The sequence below is a fragment of the Mustela putorius genome, unplaced genomic scaffold, assembly GCF_011764305.1.
Source record: "Mustela putorius furo isolate JIRA1106 unplaced genomic scaffold, ASM1176430v1.1 tig00000224_pilon_pilon_pilon, whole genome shotgun sequence".
Taxonomy (NCBI): Eukaryota; Metazoa; Chordata; class Mammalia; order Carnivora; family Mustelidae; genus Mustela; species Mustela putorius.
Genome location: NW_025421321.1, coordinates 31,701,448 through 31,724,901, shown reverse-complemented (window position 1 = coordinate 31,724,901; position 23,454 = coordinate 31,701,448). Strand labels below are relative to the sequence as shown.

The 23,454-nt window shown below is 46.6% G+C and overlaps 2 protein-coding genes and 1 long non-coding RNA gene across 17 annotated transcripts in view; 1 reads left to right on the top strand and 2 right to left on the bottom strand.

The window, feature by feature from the left end:
- Nucleotides 1-1,196: 1,196 nt before the first annotated feature.
- On the bottom strand, nucleotides 1,197-8,163 carry OTX1 (orthodenticle homeobox 1). Of its 3 annotated transcripts, none has more exons than XM_013051091.2 (6): nucleotides 8,049-8,163; nucleotides 7,620-7,688; nucleotides 6,657-6,870; nucleotides 5,818-6,024; nucleotides 4,733-4,884; nucleotides 1,197-3,503 (listed from the first exon to the last, which is right to left on the bottom strand). In XM_013051091.2, the coding sequence occupies exons 4-6, from the start codon at nucleotides 5,912-5,914 to the stop codon at nucleotides 2,685-2,687; spliced, it is 1,068 nt and encodes a 355-aa protein (XP_012906545.1). In that variant the 5' UTR covers nucleotides 5,915-6,024; nucleotides 6,657-6,870; nucleotides 7,620-7,688; nucleotides 8,049-8,163; the 3' UTR covers nucleotides 1,197-2,684. The 3 variants fall into 3 exon arrangements, with proteins under 3 accessions (XP_012906545.1, XP_012906546.1, XP_004742108.1); XM_013051092.2 differs by having other exon boundaries at nucleotides 6,657-6,839; XM_004742051.3 differs by lacking the exon at nucleotides 6,657-6,870.
- Nucleotides 8,164-10,937: 2,774 nt separating this feature from the next.
- Nucleotides 10,938-14,485, top strand: LOC123391377. Its single transcript, XR_006606053.1, has 2 exons — nucleotides 10,938-12,424; nucleotides 13,480-14,485. It is a non-coding gene; the product is annotated as an uncharacterized LOC123391377 (long non-coding RNA).
- EHBP1 (EH domain binding protein 1) overlaps nucleotides 12,420-23,454 on the bottom strand; it is a 360,247-nt gene continuing 349,212 nt past the window's right edge. For all 13 annotated transcript variants that reach the window (XM_004742041.2, XM_004742042.2, XM_045077893.1 and 10 more), the window contains 4 exons: nucleotides 21,347-21,446; nucleotides 20,137-20,210; nucleotides 13,752-13,866; nucleotides 12,420-13,513 (listed from right to left, as the gene is read on the bottom strand). In XM_004742041.2, the coding sequence (XP_004742098.1) occupies nucleotides 13,423-13,513; nucleotides 13,752-13,866; nucleotides 20,137-20,210; nucleotides 21,347-21,446 (380 nt within the window). In that variant the 3' untranslated portion in view covers nucleotides 12,420-13,422. The remainder of the gene's footprint in view (nucleotides 13,514-13,751; nucleotides 13,867-20,136; nucleotides 20,211-21,346; nucleotides 21,447-23,454) is intronic.

Here is a 23,454-nt window from a genome sequence, read left to right as displayed (position 1 = left end):
GGCCGGGCTCAGCCGGGCTGGGGCTGCGCCCTCCCGCGAGCCTTGGCTGAGTCGGGGATAATGGGTTTGCTGGAGTAGGAAGGCTCAGTGCGCCTGAGCCGGGCCTACGGAGTCCAGGGGGCGAGGACGCGGCCGAAAAGGCTTTTCTACCACCGGAGCTCGCAGCCCTAAGACCTTGCTCCGCGAGGGACCCCGAGGGAGGGATCGTTCTCCAAACCCGGCCTCACGCTGGGTTCTCAGGTCTCACACGGGATAAAAAGAATAGGGTGTTTTGGTCACTTCGCAGGAAACTTTTCGTTGTTTCCTTATTTCCTTCCCGCCCGTGGACAAGTTGAGCAGCTTCTCGGCCTTACACCCCGGAGATTTCAGGCCAAACAATCTGGACAGCTCCGGCTCTGGGTTTTCTGGAGGAATAGACCCACCCCTTTCCCACCTCTTTCCTGGTCTCTCAGGGCAAGATGGAACCGTCCTTTGCGACCCCCTGCTTCAAGTGGGGAGTCTTCTTCCCCTGCCAAAGTGAAACGCGTCCTTGTCGACTTTTCTAGATTTTATGTTTGCGTTTTAAAGAAACTTCACAATACGCAAAAGATAACTTGGCTACTTCTGGCAAGGGCCTGAGGGTTTAGAGGGACATCTTAGCACGTGCAAGAAATGACTCGGGTCCCCTAGCCGCCGTGAAGGCACCCGGGACAGCTCAGCAGAAAGGAAGGTTGTCTGCTGCCAAAATGCAGGACACAGATCGGTTTTTTGTCGTTTTGTTTTCTTTTCCTTTTTGGCTCAGCTCTGAAAGCATTACAGAGCTATCCTTTCCCGCCTCCGACCCTCTTCCCCTCCCCCTCTTCTGTCTGGTGCAGGCAATTAGGGTGAAGAAATCAGTGCCAGGTTCCTGCCTCTGAAGAGAAAGGAATTGCTTCGGGAATTGAGTCCTGACACCTGTCTCTGTCCTGGATGGCGAGAGGGGATGCGGGGTCAAAACGCCTGGGGGAAGAGGCCAAGCCGACCGGGAGGGCGGGACACTCCCTAAGAGAACGTTCTCTGGAGATGCCTCTTGCCACCTCCTCCCTCCTTATCGTTTGGCCTCCTGCTTCACACAGGTCATTAACACTCGGGGGTATTAACACGGGAGTTTCCCTCCTTTTCGGCTCCCCGAGACCAGGACCTGGGGCTGGAATCAGAAGAGCGACACTGACAAGCCGTTCGTTAATTTGCATTTATTTTCGGGAAATAATGTAGATAAAGGGGGGGGGAGGGGACTGCCTTACATTTCAACAAGTAATTTGTGATCTTCACATCGGACAAATCAAATTTACAAATTACTTTCCCACCTACTGGACGAAAAGGCCAAAGCCGAAACTGATACACTGGAGCGGGCTCTCCGCAGATTTCGGAGAATGAAGGTGCACTAAAAACTCACTAGACAAAACAGGGTTGCTTAAAGAGAGAGAAGCCGACACAGGAATTGGAACTAGGGTTTGGGGCCTGGATCGGTTTGTTTGTTTTTCCATAATGCCGTATTTTTGTTTGTTTTTTTTTTTTTTTTTTTTTTTTTCTTTTGTGATTGGTCTCTAAACCGGAACTGCTACTCTCTGCTTCGACCTGGTGAAGGGATCAGTCCTACGTCCCCACCCAGCCTAGCCCCCTCCCCTGTACCCTGACTTGGCTGTTTCCTCCACACTCTCGGACCCTCCCGACCCTCCGCGCCCAGCTTCCTGGAACCAAAAAGGTTCACTTTAATAAATACACAGAGGGAGAAGGTGTGAGAGGGCAGGTCAGCTTTGCAACAACTGAAAAAATAAAAGCGCCACCGTTTAAGGAAGAGAGGAAGGGGGACAGAGGGAAAATATTTTTTGCTTTTGTTTTATATATATGTGTGTATATATATGTATATATATGCTGTATATATCTTAAAGTTCTATTTCCTGGGCGCTAAGACGAGATATGTTCAGTTCAACCAACAGCAACTAAAAAGTTTAAGTGGTCCCTGGAACGGACCCGACTATGTACAGCATTCCCGCCGAGGCGGAAGATTAAGCCAGTTCTACGCAGGGCGGGGCTGTGCGCGAGAGGCCAGGGGCGCTCCTCCCTCGGGCCCGGTCCCAGCGCACCCCGCTGGGGAGGAGAAAGCGCCGGGAAGGTCTGGCCTGCAGGCGGGGAGCGGGGCCGAGGGCAGCTGAAGGAGCGGTAGTCTGCAAGCGGGAAACAGTGGCTGTTTTGATTTGGGGTGGAGTGTGGGTGCACTCCAATGGGCAGACACATGCCAGTTAGTGATTCCAATGTCCAGAAAGAATAAATAAAAGTATAGGGCTCAAACAGCGAGTTAGAGCAAAGAGCCTCCGAAGGCTGCAAGTGCATAACAACTGCCCAGAAAGAAAGACTGGAGGAGAGTGGCTTAGGAGTTCGTTAGGAGTTGAGGAGGAGAGCACCCAGCTCTCCCCATATAGAACTGCGGGCCAAGCCGAGGCACCGGTCCCCTCATCCAAGGGGTGGGCGGGTCTGCACATCCCCCAAACAAGTGGCAGAAGGATGAGGGCGGCAGTGCAGGCAAAGGGCATCTTTTAGGGGCATGATAATTCAGGTCTGCAGAAGCCGAGGCAAAGGCGGGCGGTGCAGCAGCAGCAACAGGACGGGGACCACGGAGGGCGCAGGTAGTTGCGTTTCTTCTCCTCTTCCTTCCATTCCTGGGCTCACAAGACCTGGAACCGCCACGAGGCTTGGTCCTTATAGTCCAGACAGTCGGGCGAATTGAAGTTGAGTTTCCAAGCAGAGGAAGCAGCGGCGGCGCCAGGCTCCTTGTAATCCAAGCAGTCGGCAGAGTTGAAGGCAAGCCCTGAGCCGCCGTAACCCTGGTGGTGATGGTGATGATGGTGGTGATGGTGGCCTGAGGACTGGCTCAACGGGTGGTGCGCATGCGGGTGGTGGTGATGGTGGCCGGCCATCGAGGAAGGTGCCATAGGGCTGAGCTGGTGCGGGTGGTGATGCGAGTGCATGGGCGCTAGATAGGAGCTGCAGTCCACACCGCCAAAGTAGGAAGAGGAGGGCGCGGGGTAGCCCTGCCCATAACTGCCGCCCTGGCTGTAGGACATGGGATAAGAGGCTGCGGCCGAGGCAGCGCCTGCGGCAACCGAGCGCTGCATGCACGAGGCGTTGCTAGGCGCGGCCAGTGGCTCGGGCACTGACACCGACGCGGGCGCTGAGCCTGGCGAGATGGAAGCCGGACTCCAGATGGATGAGGCAGCCGGCGTACTCAATGACGACGGGACTGCCACCGCCGGGTTCCCGCCCAGGCCTGCAGCCGCTGCCGCCGCTGGGTTGGCAGAGGCGCTGGATCCCGAGCTAGAGGACGAGGCGGAGCTGGACACAGCGGGCGGCGTGAACTGGCCGCTGCTTTCCGAGCCCGAGCTCTCCCGCACCGGAGACGACTTTTTCTTGGCTGGGCGGCTCTTGGTCCCGCTCCCGCTCTGCTGCTGCTGGCGGCATTTGGCACGGCGATTCTTGAACCAGACCTGCAGTGGTCGAATGGGGAAGAGAGTGTTAGGGGGGCGAGTTGAGCTTGCGGCTCCCCCGCCTTTTGTACCCACTACCCGTCCTAGGGTCTCTCCTCTCTCTCCTACCGAGACCTCCGCCCCTCCCCATCTCCGGCCAGGCCAGCCCACGTCCGTGGTCCCAGCTCCCCCACCCTCCCCCATTCCTCAGACCAAAGATCCTCCTCTGGCAAATTAGGGATGTGCACCTCCCCTCCCCCAGCGCAACTCTGCCCTAGGGCGGAACATTTGCGTCTGTCCAGCCAGAAGTTCAGCCATCTCTAAACTGCTGCCGTTGGCTGCTTCCCAACAACCTCGTGTATGCTTGGAGGCCCTGTCTTCTATGAATAGATCAGACGAAACTGTGGAGAGGAACGAAGGAGACCGCAGAGCACAGGACAGTCACCAAGTCTGAGATGGGAGCCAGTCGGCCCCTGGAGGCCTCGCGCTGGGCAAGGCCAGGAGGCCGAACAGAGGCAGTACACTTGGGGTACTAGGGAAGGAAGCCTGAGCAGAATTTCGTTGGGCTTCTTGGCTCCAAGTGGGAAACCAAATGGGGAAAAGTTCTCACTCCTCCTGGAGGACCCCGGTACATGGCAGAACATTCCTGGTTTTTTCTCGAGCCTCGGGCGGAAGAAGACGAGATAAAGGCTCTTGAGAAGAGTTCTGAGTTATAATCCAAACAGTATTTTTATCGCAAAAACCAGAAACAGCAAAGCCGGTAGCCGGGTTTTGCGATCGGCATCCTCTCTGGGCAAAGGAAGAATCTAATCACACCGGCGCCACCCATGGAGTGCACTCGGACAGGGAACCGGGCTCTGGCCAAGCTCCACTCTTCCATTTCCAGGATCCCCGGGATGCAGGGCAAAAGCAGAGGCAGGATTCAAGACCCGGAAGAAAGCTGCCAAATCCTGGAATGGCCGAAGAAGCAGGGGCAAGTGTCGGGCCCTCTAGGCACTTTAGCTTGTTCCCCCTAAATTCTTAAAAGGACTTTCAATACCGAAGGCGCCCTGGGACCAAGGGCCGAATCCAGTTACAAAAGCTAGTTACTTTAACTTTGCCCCTCTCCCAGGCCCGGGCTGAGCGCTAGGGGGAGTCTGAGAGGGGCTGCCCAGTCGGTAGGCCCGCCCCACACCAGACCACCCTTCCCTGGCCCTCTCCAACCATACCCAGGGCCCCTACCCTGACCCTGGAGCCCGGGGCACGCGCACCTGGACTCTGGACTCCGGCAGATTGATCTTGAGCGCCACCTCCTCGCGCATGAAGATGTCAGGGTAGCGAGTCTTGGCGAAGAGCGCCTCGAGCACGTCCAGCTGGGAGCGTGTAAAGGTGGTGCGCTCCCGCCGCTGCTTCCGCGGGGTGGCTGAGGGGACACGCGGGGGCGCCTCGGGTCAGCGGTGGCCACGCGGACCCCCGCTAGAGGACGCAGACAGGCCCCCGTCAGGCCCTGTGCGAGGCCGTTGTGAAAGACAGCCGATCTCCAAGCGAAAGAAAACTCCCCCGGAAGGCCGAGCATGAGAGGCCACAGGTGGGAGAAAGTGCGTGTGTGCGACTGGGAACCAGTGTCTTCCAGACTCTAGAGTTGCCCCTTTCCCTTCCTCTCAGAGGTTAAGCAAGGAAAAGAAGTTATACAATCTCCCTTCTTTTCTTTCACCACCTCCCCCCGCCCCAAATCATCCTTCGGCTGAAGCATGGGTAAGGGGTGCACAGAAAAACCACCTGGAAAACACTTTCCGTAGGAATAAATGAAGGTGAAGGAGTAGGAGCTAGGTGGGGGGGGGGCGCCTACAATTCGTCTCAAGCCTTTCACATTTCACATTCGCAGTGCAAAAGCTGCTGCAGACCAACAATGGAGAGGACAGATTAATTAGGGAGGAAGAATCCCTCTTCTTTATCTCTTGGCCCTTCCTGTCAGGGCCTAGAGAGTATCCAGATTCCTCATTCAATATTGGGGGAAAGGAACAGACACACACACCCCAAAAATGCCACCCATGAGAAACAAATCCATGGGTAAAGGCACTCTGTGCTGCTGGTGTGACCACAGCAAGAGATAGGTTACCGTGTGGTCAGGCTGGGAAGGTGTGGTCAGGCTGGGAAGGCATACCTTGCACGACTTCACTGGCCTGGCCCAAGTCATCCACCAGCGGCTGCCCCCTGAGCCTGCAACGTGCAGTGCATTGTAGGCAGACTAGCCAGCCGGCAACCTGGGCCTGCTCAGCCACAAAGTGCATGCCCAAACTCGAGAGTCTGGGGTCCCCAAAATTTGCACGGCCTGGGAACAGGGGCCACTGCTCACCTGGGTAGCCCACGGAAGGATGTAGGAGGTCCATGGCTGGCCCAGCCAGGCCCAGTCCGTTCATGCCATATGGGGGTTGTTTGAGGTAAGACATCATGCTAACAGACGGGTGGAGGCGCCCGGACGGATCCAGGGGGCCGGGGCCAGGCGCAGTGCGGGGCTCCCACTGCGCAGTCCTTCAAGTTCTGTTCCTTCTGGGGGCCCGACCTATGGAGACAGGAGACACATGTAAACAGTGATTGAGAGCCATCTCGGCTACCTGGTCTCATCTGGGATGGGGAGAAACGCAGGCTTATGGAAACTTAGCAGGGCGGTCAATTCCGCTCTACAAGGCCTTAGCCCAAAGACCACAGCTTCTTTTGAAAAGTAAGCTTTTCTGGATCGTCATTGCCTCTTTTCAGGCTTGGAATGGGTAAAAGACACTCGTAGGGCGTCGTCACTAGGAGTGAGGAGAGGTTAAAAGCAGGGCCAAGGGGGAAAGGTGGGAGCCTGCAAGGTGGAGTGCACAAGGTCCCAAGTCTAGGCAAAATTCTGGTCTGGTAGGAGCCGGCCTCAACACTGCAAAAGCAAACGTTTACTCGGGCCAGTGAGGCAGCCTGCCCAGGGCATAAAGGGGTTGTTTCGTTTTGTTTGAAAGCGGGATGGAAAGGTAGAGACTCCAGAGAGCTAAGATGAGGCACTGCGAGGGGTCTAGCAGCACCTGGGCCTCTCTGGGACGCACTGCCTACTTAGGAGAGCACATTCCTTCCAAGGTCTCCGCCACTGGGTCTGGGCCCCAGAGACCACAGCCACCCCTCCAGTTAACTTTCTCAGTGCCCAGCCGCTGAAAGATTGCTCACCGGAATCCCACCACACCTGAACCGCAGTTACAGGCCCTGGGCCCGCAGAAGCGGCCAGAAGACGCAGAAGGGGCCACGGTAGAGGTGGCGGCTCTAAGACGCCGCGGGAGGTCAGGGGCGCCTCGCCACAGCCGCGCAAGCCCTTCTTCGCGAATGCGAGCGGGTCCTTCTTTCTGCAGGGTCCTGGTAGCGGACAGTGTCGTCCTGGCGGAGGCTGAAAGGTGACCCGCCCAGCGCCCCAAAGGGTCTCACAGATTTGGGAGGCCTGAGTGCAGCGTTCCCGTGTGCTCCCTTCCTATGCTACTAGATGAACCCGCAGCCCCAAGACCCTATGGAGACTAGACAACTAGGCCTCGGCGGCGTAGCTCACGCTGACCGGGACTGGAAGGTCGAAGCCTCGCTTCCCCGGTTGTCTCCAATCTGAGGCGTTATTCTCAGGCGTAGAAAGTGGAGCTGGGGAAGTGCGGCCGGGGCCCCAGGAGACCTATCGCTTCACCCCGCGTCGCGGGAATTCAAAGCAGGCCCGGGGCCCGGGCTAGGGAGTTCAAGGAGAGCAGTTAGAGCTAAAGAAGTCCCCAGCTCCAATCCTCCAGGACCTAGGATCTGGGCTGGGGCAACACAGTTTGCTGGGAAGGGGACGAAAAGGAAGCAGCCGGGGCTCTAGAGCCGAAAGAGAAGAGGACGTCAAGCCGAGGCGCCTCTGCTAGGCTGCAGCGTGAGTTTTCAAAGACTTTCTTCAAACTTAGCACTTGGGCTCGGTTACTTCGGAGGAGGCGGGGGAGGAGGCGCGGGGCCGAAGCAGAGATCTGGGGTCTTCCGCGCACCCCGAGGGAAGCGAGGCCGCCCCCCCAGCCCCGCCCACCTGCTGGGGACCTGGGAAGCCGCGACCCATGTGAGGAAGGGGAGGTAAGAACGACCAACGCGCTCCCGGAGTCCAGGGCGTCCCCGCGGCGTTCTCCTTACCTGCCCTCAGCTGCCGGGGCCGCTCACCATCTACCTCGCGCCCTCACACAGACCCGAGGGACAGCCAACCTGCAAAACAGAGCGGCACAGGAATTACTCGCCGGGCCGGACGGTTGGTCTAGGATCCCCGGATTTCTTTCTTTCCCCAACTTCCCTCCCTCCTCTCTTTCTTTCCAGTGGCTTTGTGCGTGTCCCTCCAGGTTTCACTTTATTGCACAGACACTTTGTTTGCAAAGCCCTACGCGTTCCCGAGACACTACCTCGCCCGGGACCGCGCCGAGGGGCCGCAAAGGTTGGGTGGGGGTGAAAGGGGCAGAGTTGGGAGGTGGCTCGCGGTTGCAGTTGCATTCCCGATACAACGTGGAGGCGGTGGGGGCTAGGGAAGTCCTGCAGAGGCACTTTGCAAACTAAATAAATCAAGCGATTTACCTTGTCGGAGTGGCTTGTCTTGCCGGGTTGTTTAGGTGATTGGAAATGTAGCCTGATGAAGATTGATCACCTTTCTACTGCCCTCCCCGGGTATGTGAACGCGAGGTGAGTGCGTAACGGGGCTCTGCTGCCAATCCCCGGCCCCGCGCGGGCTGAGTGACAGGGAGCCGGGCAATGGCAGCACGAGCCGGGGGTTACCTCCGCGCGCCCCCGCCCTCCTCCGCCCCCTGCACCCCGCCCTCACCGCCCGCCCGCCCCGCCCCGGTCGCGCGCTAACTCCAGGGCTTGGCTGACAAACGCCGCGCAGAGCGAGGCGAAGACAGCGAACGCAGCGCCAGAGCCCTGTCCGCAGAGGGGGACGCCAGTCCCGAGGCCGTCCCGGGGTCCCCGCCCTTCCCTCGCCCTTTCGGCGCCCGTGAGGGAGTGGCAGAGAGGAGACGAGGTGCTGGAAAACCGGTTCCCTCGCTCCCCTGTGCGCCACTCGGCTGGGCGGCCCGGCTGTGGGCTCGAGGACTTCGGAGCCGCGGGCTGGAGTGGAGGGGGCCCCCGGCCCCTCTCGCGGCGCCGCGGGCCCCAGCTTCTTCTTTCACCGCGCCACCACCTGCAGACGGACGCCGCGGGCGGCTCGTGCTGGCACAGGCTACTTTGTCGAGCGCAGGAGCGGCTCTGGGTGCGCAGATCCCGCCTCGGCGCCTCGGGACTCCCGCGCCCGGGAACAGCACCCGCTGGGGAGGCACCGCCACATACCTGCTCCTCGGCGTCTCCTGGGGTTCACAGTCCCCACGAAGGGTGTTTGCAAATCTTAAACGCTTCTTCTCAAATGTTGGAGCTCAGCGTCTCCTATCCCTAACACACACTCTTCTTCTGAATCTAAAGATTTTAATGGGAAACTTTCTCTTTCACACTCAGTCTCTGTCTCCTTCCCGGGCTCCTTCTACCAGGGATAATCTGGCGGAAAACGTGGCCACAGACCCCTGCCCTCAATTTCTTTCTCACACACTGCGGAAGGAGCCTTCTTGGGGCGATTTCCCCGGATTGTTCGTACTGGCGAAGCCCATTTCCCAGCCGAACAAACTTCTCAACCCCGTGTACCTGGTGGACTTTTCAAAGAGCCAAAAATAAAAATTAAAAAAAAAAAATGTTTTCGCCCCAACCCTGAGCAAGGCGATTCTTGTAAGTGGCACCTCCTTCTGAATATTAGGCACCACTTTACTCCCTTTCGAGGAATTCCTACCCCTTTTTCCTAATCCCCCTCCCCTCCATCCCAACGGGCGGAGTGAAAAGTTTGAACAGGAGTAAGTGTGAGGGTGAGTCAAGGAGCCGCCAGGCGCAGCGCGGTGGGGAGCGCCAGCGCTGCCGGGGCCGCGAGGTCGGGCACCTAGAGCGGACTGGGTTCTGGACAAGGAGGAGGAGGAGAAGGAAGGGGGAGCCCGCTGAGTGAAAAGGGGCCGCGGCCGCCGCTCATCAAAGTGCTTCCCCCTCCCCCAAGCGACACTTTCCTTTGGAGTCCGAATAAAATACGGTAACAGAATATGATGGAGGGCACACTGTTTCCTTAACTGCTTCTCAAAGGACCCGGGAGATCTTCTTAGGACCTTTAATAAGGCTTTGGTCGGTTCTTTTGTTGATCTCTCAAAATCAACTCCTTCTAATTGAAGTTGGAGCTGAAAGCGAGCTAATGTTCAAAGAAAGTGGCCGCCAGACCAACGAAATTACATTTTTTTTTTTTTTTTGGACGATGAGGGAACATCTAATCAAAGGGGCAAAGGAGGAGGGGTGAGAGTGGGGGAGTATGAAGGAGAAAAGGAGGTTTTACAAGATCCTTCTCTGGTTCACAAAAGTCAGCGACACGGGCGCTTCTCTCCAGAACAAAGACACCGCAGCCCATTCACAAAAGGGAAAGAAAGACACACAGAGAGAGAAAAAACTATAAAAGAACGAGAGAAAAGGAAAAAAACACGAGAGAGAAAAAAGCTTTAACAGGAAAAGAAACTGCGCAGAGCGCAGCGCTGACCGGGGCGAGGACACAACTTAGGCTCTCGCAGAGGCCCCCGCGGGGAGTAGCCCGCGAGGCCCGCGGCTCAGGGCCCCTGCGACGGTGCAGAGGTTTAAAGAAAGAAATGGAATACACCCCGCCTCCAGTTCTGGGGAAAGGCGCGGGCAGGAGGGTACTAGTTTTTTGGGGAAGACTATGCGGGCGCCCAGGAGTGCGCTGCAGCAGCGTCTGCGTCCCCAGACCGCGCAGCCCAGCCCAGGCCTGCGCGCTCTGTGCCTGGGTGTAGCCCTCTGCTGCCGGGGTGTATGCCCTAATCCTAGCCCCGCAACCTCTCGCACTCCTGCCTGCTGCGGGCCCTATTTCGCCTGCAGCTGCAGAGCCCGGCCGAGGTCCGGCGCTGCGAGGTGGGGCCGCTGTACGCGCTGGAATGTGCTCTGACGGTCCCCAGGGCCCGCCACGCGGGAGTCCGGCGCTCTCGCTTCCAGATGCTGCCACGGTCTCGGGGAAGTTGGGAGGTATCAAGTAGCATAGCCCCCCCCCCCCATGAAAGTATTTATCTAATCCTAAATTGCAGGCGAATTTTCTTAATGCTCAACCCATAAAACCCCAGGATTAAGAAAAGAGAGGAAGAGGGAGGAGTGTAGAGAGGAAGAGAGACTGAGATGAAAGTTTCTTGTACGCGGCGTGGAGGACTGAGGCGGCCGTCGCTAGGCAAATGTCCAGGTGGGAGACGCTGGGCCAGAAGCCGCGACTGTTCCAACAACGGCCGCAGGGCAGGGAGGGGGAAGTGGGGGCCTCACCGAGGGAGAGCACGTCCACCCAGTTCAAGGCCCCCGACCCGGGGAGAAGGGCGTGGGCCCTGGGACCCGGATCCAGCACCCAGGTGACCTCGAGGCCCGGCCAGACTCCGGGGGACACTTGGGAGAGGGGGAGGGGTTTGGCGTCGGGGTCGTGGGATTCTGGCCAGGGGCGGAAGTTCTGCACCGGCCCGCGGGCTGTGCCCAAGCCAGCAGGCTGCCAACGCTCCTCCTCCTCAGCGACCCCTGGGCCCACAGTTTCTTTTCCCGCAGCGCGGGCTTTCTGGTTCCGGGCCTCTCCGCACGCTGGGCTTGCGCCTGCGCTCGGCGGGCAGCCTCTGGGCACAACGCGACGAAATCCGGACGCGGCGCCTTCGCCGCCGGCCTGACCCTCCTAGTCCCGGGGGTCGGCGCTCCGCCGCCGCTGCGGGGCGTGCGGGCGCCACAGAGCAGCCCAAATGGAAACCCCGCGGGGCTCGGGACTGGGGCAGGAGGAACAGCAAGTGTGGGGCTAGGGAACGTCTGTCACTTGACAGGTCGGGAGTGGCCGTGGGGAGCCGTCTCTCCGCGAGGCTCCTCGGGAGGGAAGGTTCCCCGAATCCAGCGTAAAAGGGATGGTGATGCTGGCCGTCCAAGCCCCAGGCAGCTTGGGTTTCGTCTGCCCGCTTCCCTTGGGGTTCGAGTGGGGTTCTGAGAGCTTCCCCCGGAGAGCGGCAGCCGGCTCCGCTCTCCTGCGTGAATGAACAGGACAAATACTCAATTTCCTTTACTTCTGTAACTTTTCAGTAACTTCTTAAAATCCTTTTCATGAAGAAATCTACCGTAGCAAGTTTTATCATTTTGAAAGACTGTCAGTTGAAGGTAGCTGCATACTTTTTGAACGGAATTTGTGTATTTGTGTGTAAATGTACATATATGTATGTGTGTGTACGTTTATTTTGATCTAGGCTAAAGTATAAACGCTAGTGGACTGTTTTCTGTCTCTAGACTTGTTGAACGAGCTTTCTTTGTTTCAAACACTTCTGTAGAGGACTGATGGTAACTACTATCAAATCGCCAGTTTTTTTCTGTAGCCTAGAACTTATTAAAAGTTCTCTTTCCTTCATCTCATACATACACACCTGCACACATTTATCCTCCTCGCCAACAATAATCATCTTCCTTTCACTTCAGTACCTGCAGACTTTCGAGTTATGAGAAATCATAATTTTTCCTCATAAGTACAACATTAACAATTGAAAATAATGTGGAAAATTCATCAAGATATTAGCAGTTTTCAGTGCTGTGGAATCACAAATTTCCTCAAATCTTTAACAACAGAGAGGGCCCTTTACAGAAAAAGATAGTTTACACTGCTTCATCACATTTTATGAAAATATGACTAACTGCTTTTCAGTTCGCATTCGTGTGTCAGCAGGGCTCTCTCGGGATGGTGTAAACTTACTCAGCTCCAAATACAGCCTAGTATCCTGCTCTGCATTCAAGAGAACCATTTTTTTTCAACATGAAAAGTCTTATGGATACAGGAACTGCTCAAACCAGTGTCAAGTTTTCATTATAAGGAAGTAGCAGCAGTGGTTAAGGTAAGAAAGTTTCTGCTTTTATTGAAAATTTATATATGACTCAGTATTGTAATAAATAAACAGAAAACCATTTTCACAAAAAAATGACAGTGCTATGCTAGAGAAGAAAATATTAATTGGGGGATTTACTCATAGTGGCAAGACAGACTTTTATCAATACAGAATAAATATTAACAGCATTCTTGAGCCAATGTTCAGACCCAGCAAAATGTAGGAACCAAGCTAGATGTAATAAATAATTATCTGGAGAAAAAGATGGCGCATTCTCAGATGATAAGACCGTCTTAGTAAACTGATGCATGTCAATTAGTCCCATCCTCATAGCTCACCTTCAAATCACAGGACTGTCTCAGCCTACATTAAAAGGCCATCCTCTAAGGAAAACAGAGGACAGGAACTCTATTATCCTTACAGTGAAATGCAAAACAACTGCAGAAAATCCCACTGGTAAATAGAACACAGTTTAATAAGTAGATTGAGTATGATCTAACTATAAAATTTAGGTAACAGAGTCAAGTGTTACATATGGCAGGACTGGAAAAATCATTCATGACATTTTTCTTACCCCCCACATACCCCCCACCATTATGCTATCAACAACAACAAGAACAACAACAACAACAATAACAACAAAAATGTTCCAAATTTTCCTCCCATCAAAAGCTGAGGGGAAATAATGAGGGAAGGGTTTTTTTTTTTTCCTTTCTTCTTTGAGCACTCTCTTGAATACTCTTAATACCAATCACTCACAAGGTATCTGTGCAAATTTATTTCACATGATTACAAGGAAATTAACAACTCACACAAAAAAAATATCCTTAAACAAAGCTCTTTTGGAGTTCTATTATCCAGAAAGGAGGGAGGAAAAGGGGTGGTGGTAGTCATAAAGAAGTACAATCCAGCCCCCCAAAATGTTAAAAGTTTTACATCAACAACGAGTCTGACATTTTCTAGTCTGGGGACCCAAGAGTAAAATGTTGGGAGACTCTGGTCCGGTGCTATTGAAGAACACATTTCTCTTCTTTCTTGGCCATCTTGCCTTTGTTTTGTTCCAGAGTTCGCTCCAAATGCTCATCTTCTTCTTCAGCCCTAGAAGTCAAACAGGAAACAAATTTATTTTTCTTCGTGGAGGGCAAAGCCACAGTCTCCTCTCACCTCGCAATCCGAGCCCCAGCGGGAATGAGGCTGCTGGGGCCAGCGGGGGGGGGGGGGGGGGGTTGCCCCGGGGCCCCACGGAGACCTCTGGACTGAACTTCCCGAAAACTTCATGGCCCCTCAGCTGGTGGCAGAGACTCGACCCCCACCCCCCACCCCACGGACGACTCACTGCTTCTCCTGCGCGTCCAGGTCCCTGACGAGCGCGTCGCGCTTGTTCACCAGGGCCACCAGCTCGTCCAGCAGGAGTTGCTCGCGTCGCTTCTGGGCCTCGGTCTTCTGCCAGTCTGCAGGGGACGGGAGGCTCGTTACCCACCCGCAGAGCCTCGGCACACCCTCCCGCCCCCCTCTTTCCAATTTCCTTGTATCTCTCCGCAAACCATGTTAGAGAGCCACTAGATAGTGTTTTAAGGGGTCTGGCCATCGTGATGAGCATTTCACCCTAAAACCTAACTTTCTAAACCTTTCCCGTAGATGGGCTCGGCTACCGCTGGGCTGGAACCTGCAAGAGACCAGGTGTGAGCCGGTGGCCAGCCGGAGGTGCGCACCTGATTCTGCCAAAGTGGGGGGAGGGAGAGTTAGAGGCCCAGAAAAGAACGGCCGGAGACTTGGTGGTGGGGGAAGTGGGCAAATGAGGGGGCGGGAAGTAGAGATAGGCGATAAAAATCACTCTGAAAAGGCTAGAGAATCTGCTTGAGAACCTTTCCTCCTCCCCCACCCCCATGCTCACCCCATACAGCCCATTCTTCGCTAATTTCCTCTTCGCTCTATTTTAGCAGTTGGATGTATCTCACACTGGGCGCCATATGCTTCACAATAACTTTAAAAGTAGTGAATCGGCTAATTAGCATTTTTCTTTGAAGTAAAAAATAAATTTGCTCTGCAATATTACACTGCAGCTCTCGATCGCATCACAGCCAGTTTTCTTTTGGAGAGGTTTGCTGGGTGGTTTAAAATCAAAGCACTTCTGCAAAGGAAAAATTACATATTTCTTTTTGAAACCCCACGTTAAGGGTTGGAAAATCCGATGGCCAGTGCTCTTTCCATGCGTATGGGCAGGGTTTTTTGAAGGTTTTAGGACCCAATAATATATTTGCTAATCGTCGCTGGTCTGATAATTTCCTTAAGATGAGCAGCAGTTTCGTTTAATAAAAACAGGACCAAATCGAACATTTAAAGCACTTTTAAAACCAATGCCAACTGCTCTTTGGCCAGACTGTAAGGGCTTGTAGCTGTCAATCAACCCCCAGTCTACCCCGCCTCCCTCATTAGGAAGGTAAACAATGAAAAGAAGAAGTAGATGATGAGGCAGATAGCAGAACAAATGAGGACCTGGAGGGAAACAGGACACCAGCTTTAAAAAAAAAAAAAAAAAAAAAAAAAAAAACAAAACCGGGGCCACTGACTCATGCAGCCCCCTCCCCCAGCAAATGCACTTTCCAAAAAACAGAGGAGTGCAATCCTTTCGGGTTTCTCTCTTCTCTCTCCATTGCCCTGGGCAATCATGTTAAAACTCACATGGCTGGTGCTTATTCAGATAAACCTAACAATGCACACCGCTGGTTACCATGTGAATCTTCACAAACCACACAAGAATGTGCTGGTTCAAATCCCCCGGACCCCCTCCAAAGCAAAATTTATTCAAGACAGCAAACTGCTCAGCAGCTTTATGAAAGCAAATGGTGCTAGAGGGAATTCTATCTTGTATTTACAAATTAAAAATTAGATGCATCATCATGCAATAAAGGTTAGAATAGCAGCAAAAAGCTAGAATGGTTTATTCAATTTTACCACTATTCCTTTCTTTATAAGCTCTAATACATACATACATATATATAAAACATGCTATGTATTAATTATCCACATTTGATACAAAAATCACACAAGTACATTAAATATCTGGTCACATTACAGTCTTATTAAAAGGAGTGAAATATTCTATAGCATGGGAAGAAGTAAAGAAACTATTACTATGCAAAGTTTTTTTCTGAATATAAGAAAAAATAATAACAAAAGAGCAAAATTGAAGAAAAGCCTTATCTATCACTATCACAGTTTTGTCCTTTGGATTTAAATGCAACTGTGGTCAGGAACGCTAGACAATTTTCTAATTTGGTTCTTGCTCTTAATCAGTCTTATTATACACAGGAGCAAAATTAATAGACACTCCAGTTGGAAGGATCTTTAAGGTCATCTAGTCTAATTTCAGGTAACTGTAGTTCTAGAAATATTAACTCAGAGAAAACCCTGCTGAATTTGTAAAAGATTTATAACTAAATTTTAAAATTAGTAAGATTATCTGTTTTGATGAATATTAATTTTTCCACTTTCAACCTCTAGAAATCATTCTGATTGTAAGCTTCATAATTATTTTCTTCTAAAACATTTTGATAAGAGCTTCACAACTGGGAAAAAAATTTCCTCCACCACGCACATAAAAAATACAATTAAATGGAAAATAACAAAATTTTCTAAAGCCAAAAAAAAAATAAATTTTAACAACAGGCATATAATTTTCTTAATTAAACTGTTCATTCTCTGTACTTGAACAGTCACTTTTAATTAACTAATAATTAGAAATATCAAGAGAAGTAAGGCTTTAACAATACGGATGAGAGAAAACTTCTATTTTTTAACCCCTGAAGTATTGAATAATTTAAAAAATCTTAACTTTTTCCTAGCTCAATACTGACATTTTCTGTAACTGTAACAAAAACATTTTTAAAGTTATGAATATTTAGGTTATTTTCATCATTTCACAGTCAAATTTAACTGACATTAGAATTTAAAATGCTGCAGCATAAATTTAAGGATTCTTCATATTAAATTTGTCATTGCTATATTAATATCTATTTACAAGATATTAGTCAATTGTAGAGGGAACAGCTATGTACACTGAGTAGATTTTACACTAGTAAAACTACTTTTACTTTGCACTTGCTTTCTCATGGGAGTAAATTTATACACATACACATATATCTGAATGCTGATTTGGGAAATTAAACTATTTTGATGATTTAAAAAATTCATAATACCTTTAAAATTGATCAAGACCCATATTTGTATGTTCATGCTTAAATTAAAAATAAAATTTAAATCCCCTTTTAGTAGCTTCACTTAGATGTAATGTCATGTTTTAAAAACCTGCCTGTAAGTTTATATGTTACCTGTTACGCATTTTAAGAAAGGATTACTCACCTATAACACCAGTCACAGCTAGCTAGATACATTGACTTTGACTTGAACAGACTACAATGTGGCTTCTGATTAATTTAAAGATTCCAGTGTACTTTTGCTACAAAAGCCATATCCTCTTGCAACAAATAGGATTAAGTTTTGATGCTGCATTTGAGCCAAAGTGTTGAAATAAAGAGATTCTGTTTATGTCCATCTGCACTGAGCTGTTTTGTTAATTTAAAAATCTCTTTCTTATCTATAGGGCCAATTATTCATTCCCTGATTCAGTTTATTTGCTGAAGTTGATAATTACCTTGGAAAAAAGGCAAAAGAAATACCTATAAATACTTTGATAGAAAGGACCTAAAGTTCCTGTAGTAAACCTTCAACCTTGCCACTATAAATAAGCCTGGCACTTTGATGAAAATTAACACTAGTTTTGTAAAGAGCACATTGGGGGATTGCAGTCAAGTCTTATCTTTAGTTCCAGTCAACTAGCAATCCTGAAAGAGTTTGCATCATCATCAGAGCAGGCCATTTGATAGGATTCTACTGCTGTACCTAATCAATCTATGGAAGACTGTGGCTGTGCTGTGTAACAAAGCTAAAATAGATTTACAAATGGGGTTTTAGGGGATAAGCTCCTCCACAGGATTACATATTGATTTTAAATATAAAAAGCTTATCATATAAACCATAACTACAAAAATAGTGAACCTATGCATAAATCCCTTTAGAAGAGCACCCACTTCAAACTCTGAGCCAAGAATAAATCAAGATGTACAAAATCCTAGAGAAGATCCATTTCTTGTGCAGAAAATGAACACACCACTTTCTAAAAGCCCACCCCAATGTGTGCAGAAATGAATTTATCTTTCCTGAGGGGACATTAAATAATCGGGAACAAAAAAACTATAGGAAAAGTATCTAAAAGATGTTTGTTAGCTTAAGGGATCCTACAACTTAGCTCAGTAGAGTGAAACTCCTGCTATGAAATACACCTCAAGGAAAAAAAAAAAGGCAAAAACAGGCCAAAGTGATTATGGATTTTCAGAAGAATGGATATATTGAATTTTTTTTTTCCTTCTCAAACCAAGCTGTTAATATTTCTTTCAGTGTGCTATATGGCTATTAATATTCTGTGCTTTCTCTTGGTGCAGATTTATTCGAAAAGATTTTAGTTTATTTATTAGAAAACCAACTTATGGCTACCTAGTAGAAGAGATGGGGACAAAAAGAGGAATGAATGAACCTTAAAACAAAGGAAAGCAAATCAACACCAACTAGCGTTGCCTATTTATGTGTTTTTCTGTGGGTTTTATATTTCAAAAGGCTACTGAACTGCATGTGTGCACATTCTAAGGGCTGACTCAGAGGATACTGCGTTCGTTCACAGAACTGATCATCACAACAGTCAGTACCTGCCCAGGACATCCCAGCCCATGCACTGCCCAGGCTAGTGGGACAGGCCTCTTATGAAAAAAGTGACATTTATTTGTCATCAACAGGCTACTTTTTTCCTCAAATCTCTTCTTTCCCTCAACCAGCCAACAGAAACTGGCCCCATCACTTATGGAACAAGGACCTTAATTAAAAAATAAAAACCAAACAAAACTTCAAAAAACTATCAATTGTATTAAAGGTGCTTGAAAAACACCTTTTCCCCTTCTTAAAAAAATATGACTTTGTACTGATTCGTACAAGAAAAAGAGGCAGATAAAATGTTCAATTATTTGCGATGGTAGGTTTGGCATATAGGCATAGGACTACCCATAAAAATGAGATATTTTCTACATGTCATGCCCTTCTTTTTAAGATGGTATTTGGCAATATAACTGGTTTGGGGACAGAAACAATATCTGCCTTTAAAGTCAACTGTATTGTATCAAGTTGTATTTTAGGGATAATTTAACTTACTATACATGAGAGAATGTTTTTAATATTCTGTATCGAGTATAATGTATAATGAATCTATAAAGAATAAACTATGTAATGAGTCAGACATTTTTACATAATATATATACATACATTTTATGTCACCCATACATATATATACCATATAAATAGTATCTATTGTACCCACTTTTCAAATATTTAGCTTTCTACTCTCTTTTAAAGACTACACCATGACTACAAAAATTGTATCAAGAGGAAAAATATGTTTTAGCATACCAGTACATTTTATTTCAATGGCAAGTTTTACAGAACTTCTTAAATAATTTTGACAAATTTTTAGTCATTATCAATGTATAATTTGATTTATCTGGATAGCCATTTGAAGGAAATTAGCTATCTGAAGCCTTTAAAATAAAGTAAATCTGATTTTTAAATGAGGATATACAACACTGTCAGTCCTATTTATCAAATGAGATTACAGATTAAAAGTAATTAAAAATAAAACTTTTATACATAAAAGATTATATTTAGATAAATAGCATATATTTTATTAATCACAATATTAGTTAAAATATTTTTTAAATATACAGTTTCATTTGGCTTTCCCTTACAAACTTAAATTTCTAGTTCCTAAACTAATTAGAATTGGCTTATTATAGATCAGGTACCTTATCAGGTAAAGAAGAAAATTACTATGGACAGTCAATGGGTTAAGAGGTCAATATAGAATAGGAAAATCAATTTGCATTGATTAGACAAAAGGTCCATTTTACAGAGCCCAAAGGATTAGTTTTTAAAGCAGACATCTTTGAACTACAAGACATTTTCAACTAAAAGGCAGAAGTGCATTCTTAAACATGTAAAAATTTTTTTAAAAAATCATATATAGTAAATGCCATAGTAAGCTAGCTGATGTTAACTGATATTATGAACGATGCTTAGGATTACTATGTAATTCATAGAAAAGCTTTACGAAAAGTATGAAAGTGTTTTATTTATCTGCTATGTCAATCTTTGCCTGAATATTCACTTAATAGGAGTTGGAATCTTAAGAACTATAGTGGACCGCAGACATATTTCCATGTTGACATCAATTAAATATTAAGGTAAAATTTAGAGTCTGATGTGAAAAATCAAAATGATAAATCAATCCCTACCTCCCTCCTGGAAACAACTTTAAATTTCACATAGTAAAATGTAATTAAATCATTTAACTCCTTGTATTTTCCATTTTATGGACATTTCAGCTTACTGACAAAGTAAGACAATTTTGTGTTTAATGGTACACATAATGATTATCTATCTGAATTAGGGTTCTTAAGTTTTATGTGACTCTGGCTTTCTAACTCTAAGGCATTTATCTGTAATTCCTTTTGGTTCCTAGTCAGGCCACACCTAGTGAGACCAGAAGTGTATTACACTCTTTAAATCTCTTCTGACAGTTGACACTTCACATACCTCTCTCCATCATAGCCATTTCTTACCTTCAATGGCTAGCATTGCCCGCAATTCCCGATTCAGCAGCTCATACCGTCGTTCTAAATCATGCTCTTTTTCCCTAGGCAAGTTACAAAAGTTCATCAATATGCTAATTACTAAATCATTAAACACTTAAAAGAACCTTTAGGTTACATTGATTTTAGGACTCATAACTGACTTTTCTCTTTAACTTTAAGCTACTCCAAACAAATGATACACAAACCTAAAACCTTCCTCAGGTTGAATATTTACTAGTGCTATTTATTATTTTTCTCCTTCAATTTTGAATTGCACAGAGGTATATTTTAATCTTCAGATAAGTAGTCTCATTCTTCAATGCTTCTTGTGTTAAGTGCCAGGTATAAGACTATTTTGTAAAATATTTTTCATAGCTCACTATAAACACTCGTATCTGGAACGCCATGTAAAAAGAATACAAGAAACATGTAAGTACTACCAGTGCAAATTTAATATAGAGACAATTAAAAATCCAGGAGGATTTAAATTTTGTGCTTCTTCATAATTTTTTTATCAAGTTCAGGCATGGCAGAAATGACAAAAATAGAGGTTTTCACTAAAATAAAACATGTAAGTCTGCTCCTTCCCACACTAGGTGGCATAATATAAGAATACTGCTAGTGAACAAAAAGAACACACATTAAATCCTACAGTGAACTAAATGCTAAAGACCAAGAATGCTTACATTTGGTCTGGTCTCCATTTTACTGTACACAAAAGTGATCTTTTTATGACTGGAGGAATTACCCAAATTTAGGGTAACATCATCTGTAGAATACAAATGTACTTTTGTCCTTATTAAGAGTTATTTTCATTTTTAACTTAAAATGTGAGGTTAAATAAACTTCAATTTTATTTCTTTTGTCCTCTAACCCTTAATATAATCCAAATCTCCTCTTTGTGCACAAGGGCTTTATTTCTTAAATACAAAAATTTTTTATATTCCTTGGCTTTCTAAATAAAAAAACATTTTTCAGTATATACCACTATTTTTAAAAACTTACTGTTTTGAAAACTTACTGTTCAGAAATGATTATATACTCTTTTTAATTTTTATTTTTATATAAACTATACTGTAATCTCCAAGGAAAGAAAAATAATAAGCCTAATAAATAGGAAATCCTAAAGAAGGCAATGACAAAAAGCCCAAGATTCATCAGTGTTGTAGGAAAAACAAGCATAGTCATGGGTACTTACAGGAGAGAAAGCTGGTTCATTCTCCTTATTAAGGCATTTTTCTTATTAACCAACATAAACCATTCCTGCATCATAGCTTCTTCTTCTTCTGTGTTCCTTCCTGTAATTCAGTGAATTATTTATCTGACATTTTATAATCCAAAAAATAATTTAGCACAAGTATTTTTTAACATGAAACACATTTTAGGTGCCCCAATAGCACAAATTAAGCTTTTATAATAACACAATATTGAAGTCCAGGGTCTGAAAAAAGAAATCAACATCTAAAAATTCATAAGCCGATCTTCTAAAGCTGGTATTATCCAGCATGTATATTTCAGTATCCCTGAACATATCTACAGATCAAACTAACATTAAGTACAGTTTAAAAAAAAAAAAAAGTGTTCCAACTTTTAAATCCTCCCCAGAGGCTGATTTGTTATTATGTTTCAATGAGGAACTCATGGTGCTGACAGACATACGGTCATGATTAAACACACACACACACACACACACACACACACACACACACACTCACACACATTAAAAAATCATTATGAGAATTATAGGACTAGCAGGAAGATCAGAGAAGTCCAGAGATTTCATGAAAGCTTCCAATTGTAACAACTTGCTTTTTTTCCTATTTTCCTCACCAAAAGTAAACTAAAGATATATGTTCATATACCATTCTGGAACTCATCATCTCTAATAGGGCAAACACATGCAAATTATTTTAAATGCATTGTAAATGACCAGGCTATAAAAAAATGCCTATAGCTATCTGTGAAAAGACACATTATAAGGAAAATAATAATGTTCAGTAAATCACAAAACATTTCAGCAGAGAGGAGATCTAAAATTTAGAATTCACTGATTGCATATTTAAAATTTACCTTCTATCATCTATAACACTCCCCACCAAAGACCAGTATATCAAGGGTTATAATGTATATTATATATTTATTATTGTTCATATAGAAGTAGGCCACAACCACACTCAAGAAAAATATTAATTCCCTACCTTCTTCCCATCTCTCTATGCAAATTATACCTAGTCAACCTTATAATTCTTTGACTTTCTTTAAGTTTTTCTGAATTTCACCCATGATTGGTTTATTGTTTTGCTAGGCCATTATTTAATACTTTAGTCACATTTCTGTATAGATGCATAGGGCTAACTTAAATATCTAGCCCAAAATAAAATATTCTAGTTTCGTTTTCTTTTTAAGCAAGACATTTTCTTTTAACTTTCAAACACACAACCAGCCCATTTTAAAAATTCAGACAATAGATACCTAAAATAAGAGAAAAGCCAAGTCTTTCACCAACCCCTCCCTCTCCAATTCCCCTCTTCATCTCCTTTCTCCAGAAGTAAGTACTTCTACAGTTTAGCACATCTCCTTCCAGACCACACAGATTACTATGTGTGTCAAACACATGCATATACCTTATCTATAGACACATACAGGTTTCTTTTCTTTAGCACACGTGAGATCATATTATATATTGCCCTGTGATTTGCTTTTGTTATGCTGTTCAAAGATCTACCTCATTCTTTTTAATACTTGCGTATATCATGGGTGTGCCACAATTTATGTAACTATTTCCACAATAGAAATCTGAAGAAATTCTTAGAATGGAAATAGAATATAAAGAGCTAATGACTATTTTCACATTAACAGAGAGCTGAAGAAATTTTTAAGAATGGAAGTAGAATATAAAGAGCTGATGATCTGTGTGCAAAAGATTTAACATGTACTTCAGAGCATCCCTATAAAATAGATATCTGTTGTTCATCGTTAGGGAGAATCGTGAGGATACGTGCCTTCAATAAATGCTATTAAAACTTTATGGTATGAAGCAGACGTAGGATAGATCTTTTTTGGAGTATGAACAAAAGTCTTTATTGTTTTACAGTATTTTTAATCTCTCTTTTAGGGTAGCTGGTTTTGTATTCACTTTGGACCATGTGATGTCTTGACACTGGTCATGTGATACAGGCTGTGATAGGCTGCGATACACACAAATCCCCGGGTAGCAACAAAAGAAGAAAGAGTAGAAAGAAAAAGCTGAGAAAAAGCTTGCAATTTGGAAAAAGGCCAATTGTACCCTGGTGAAGGCCTTTTTGA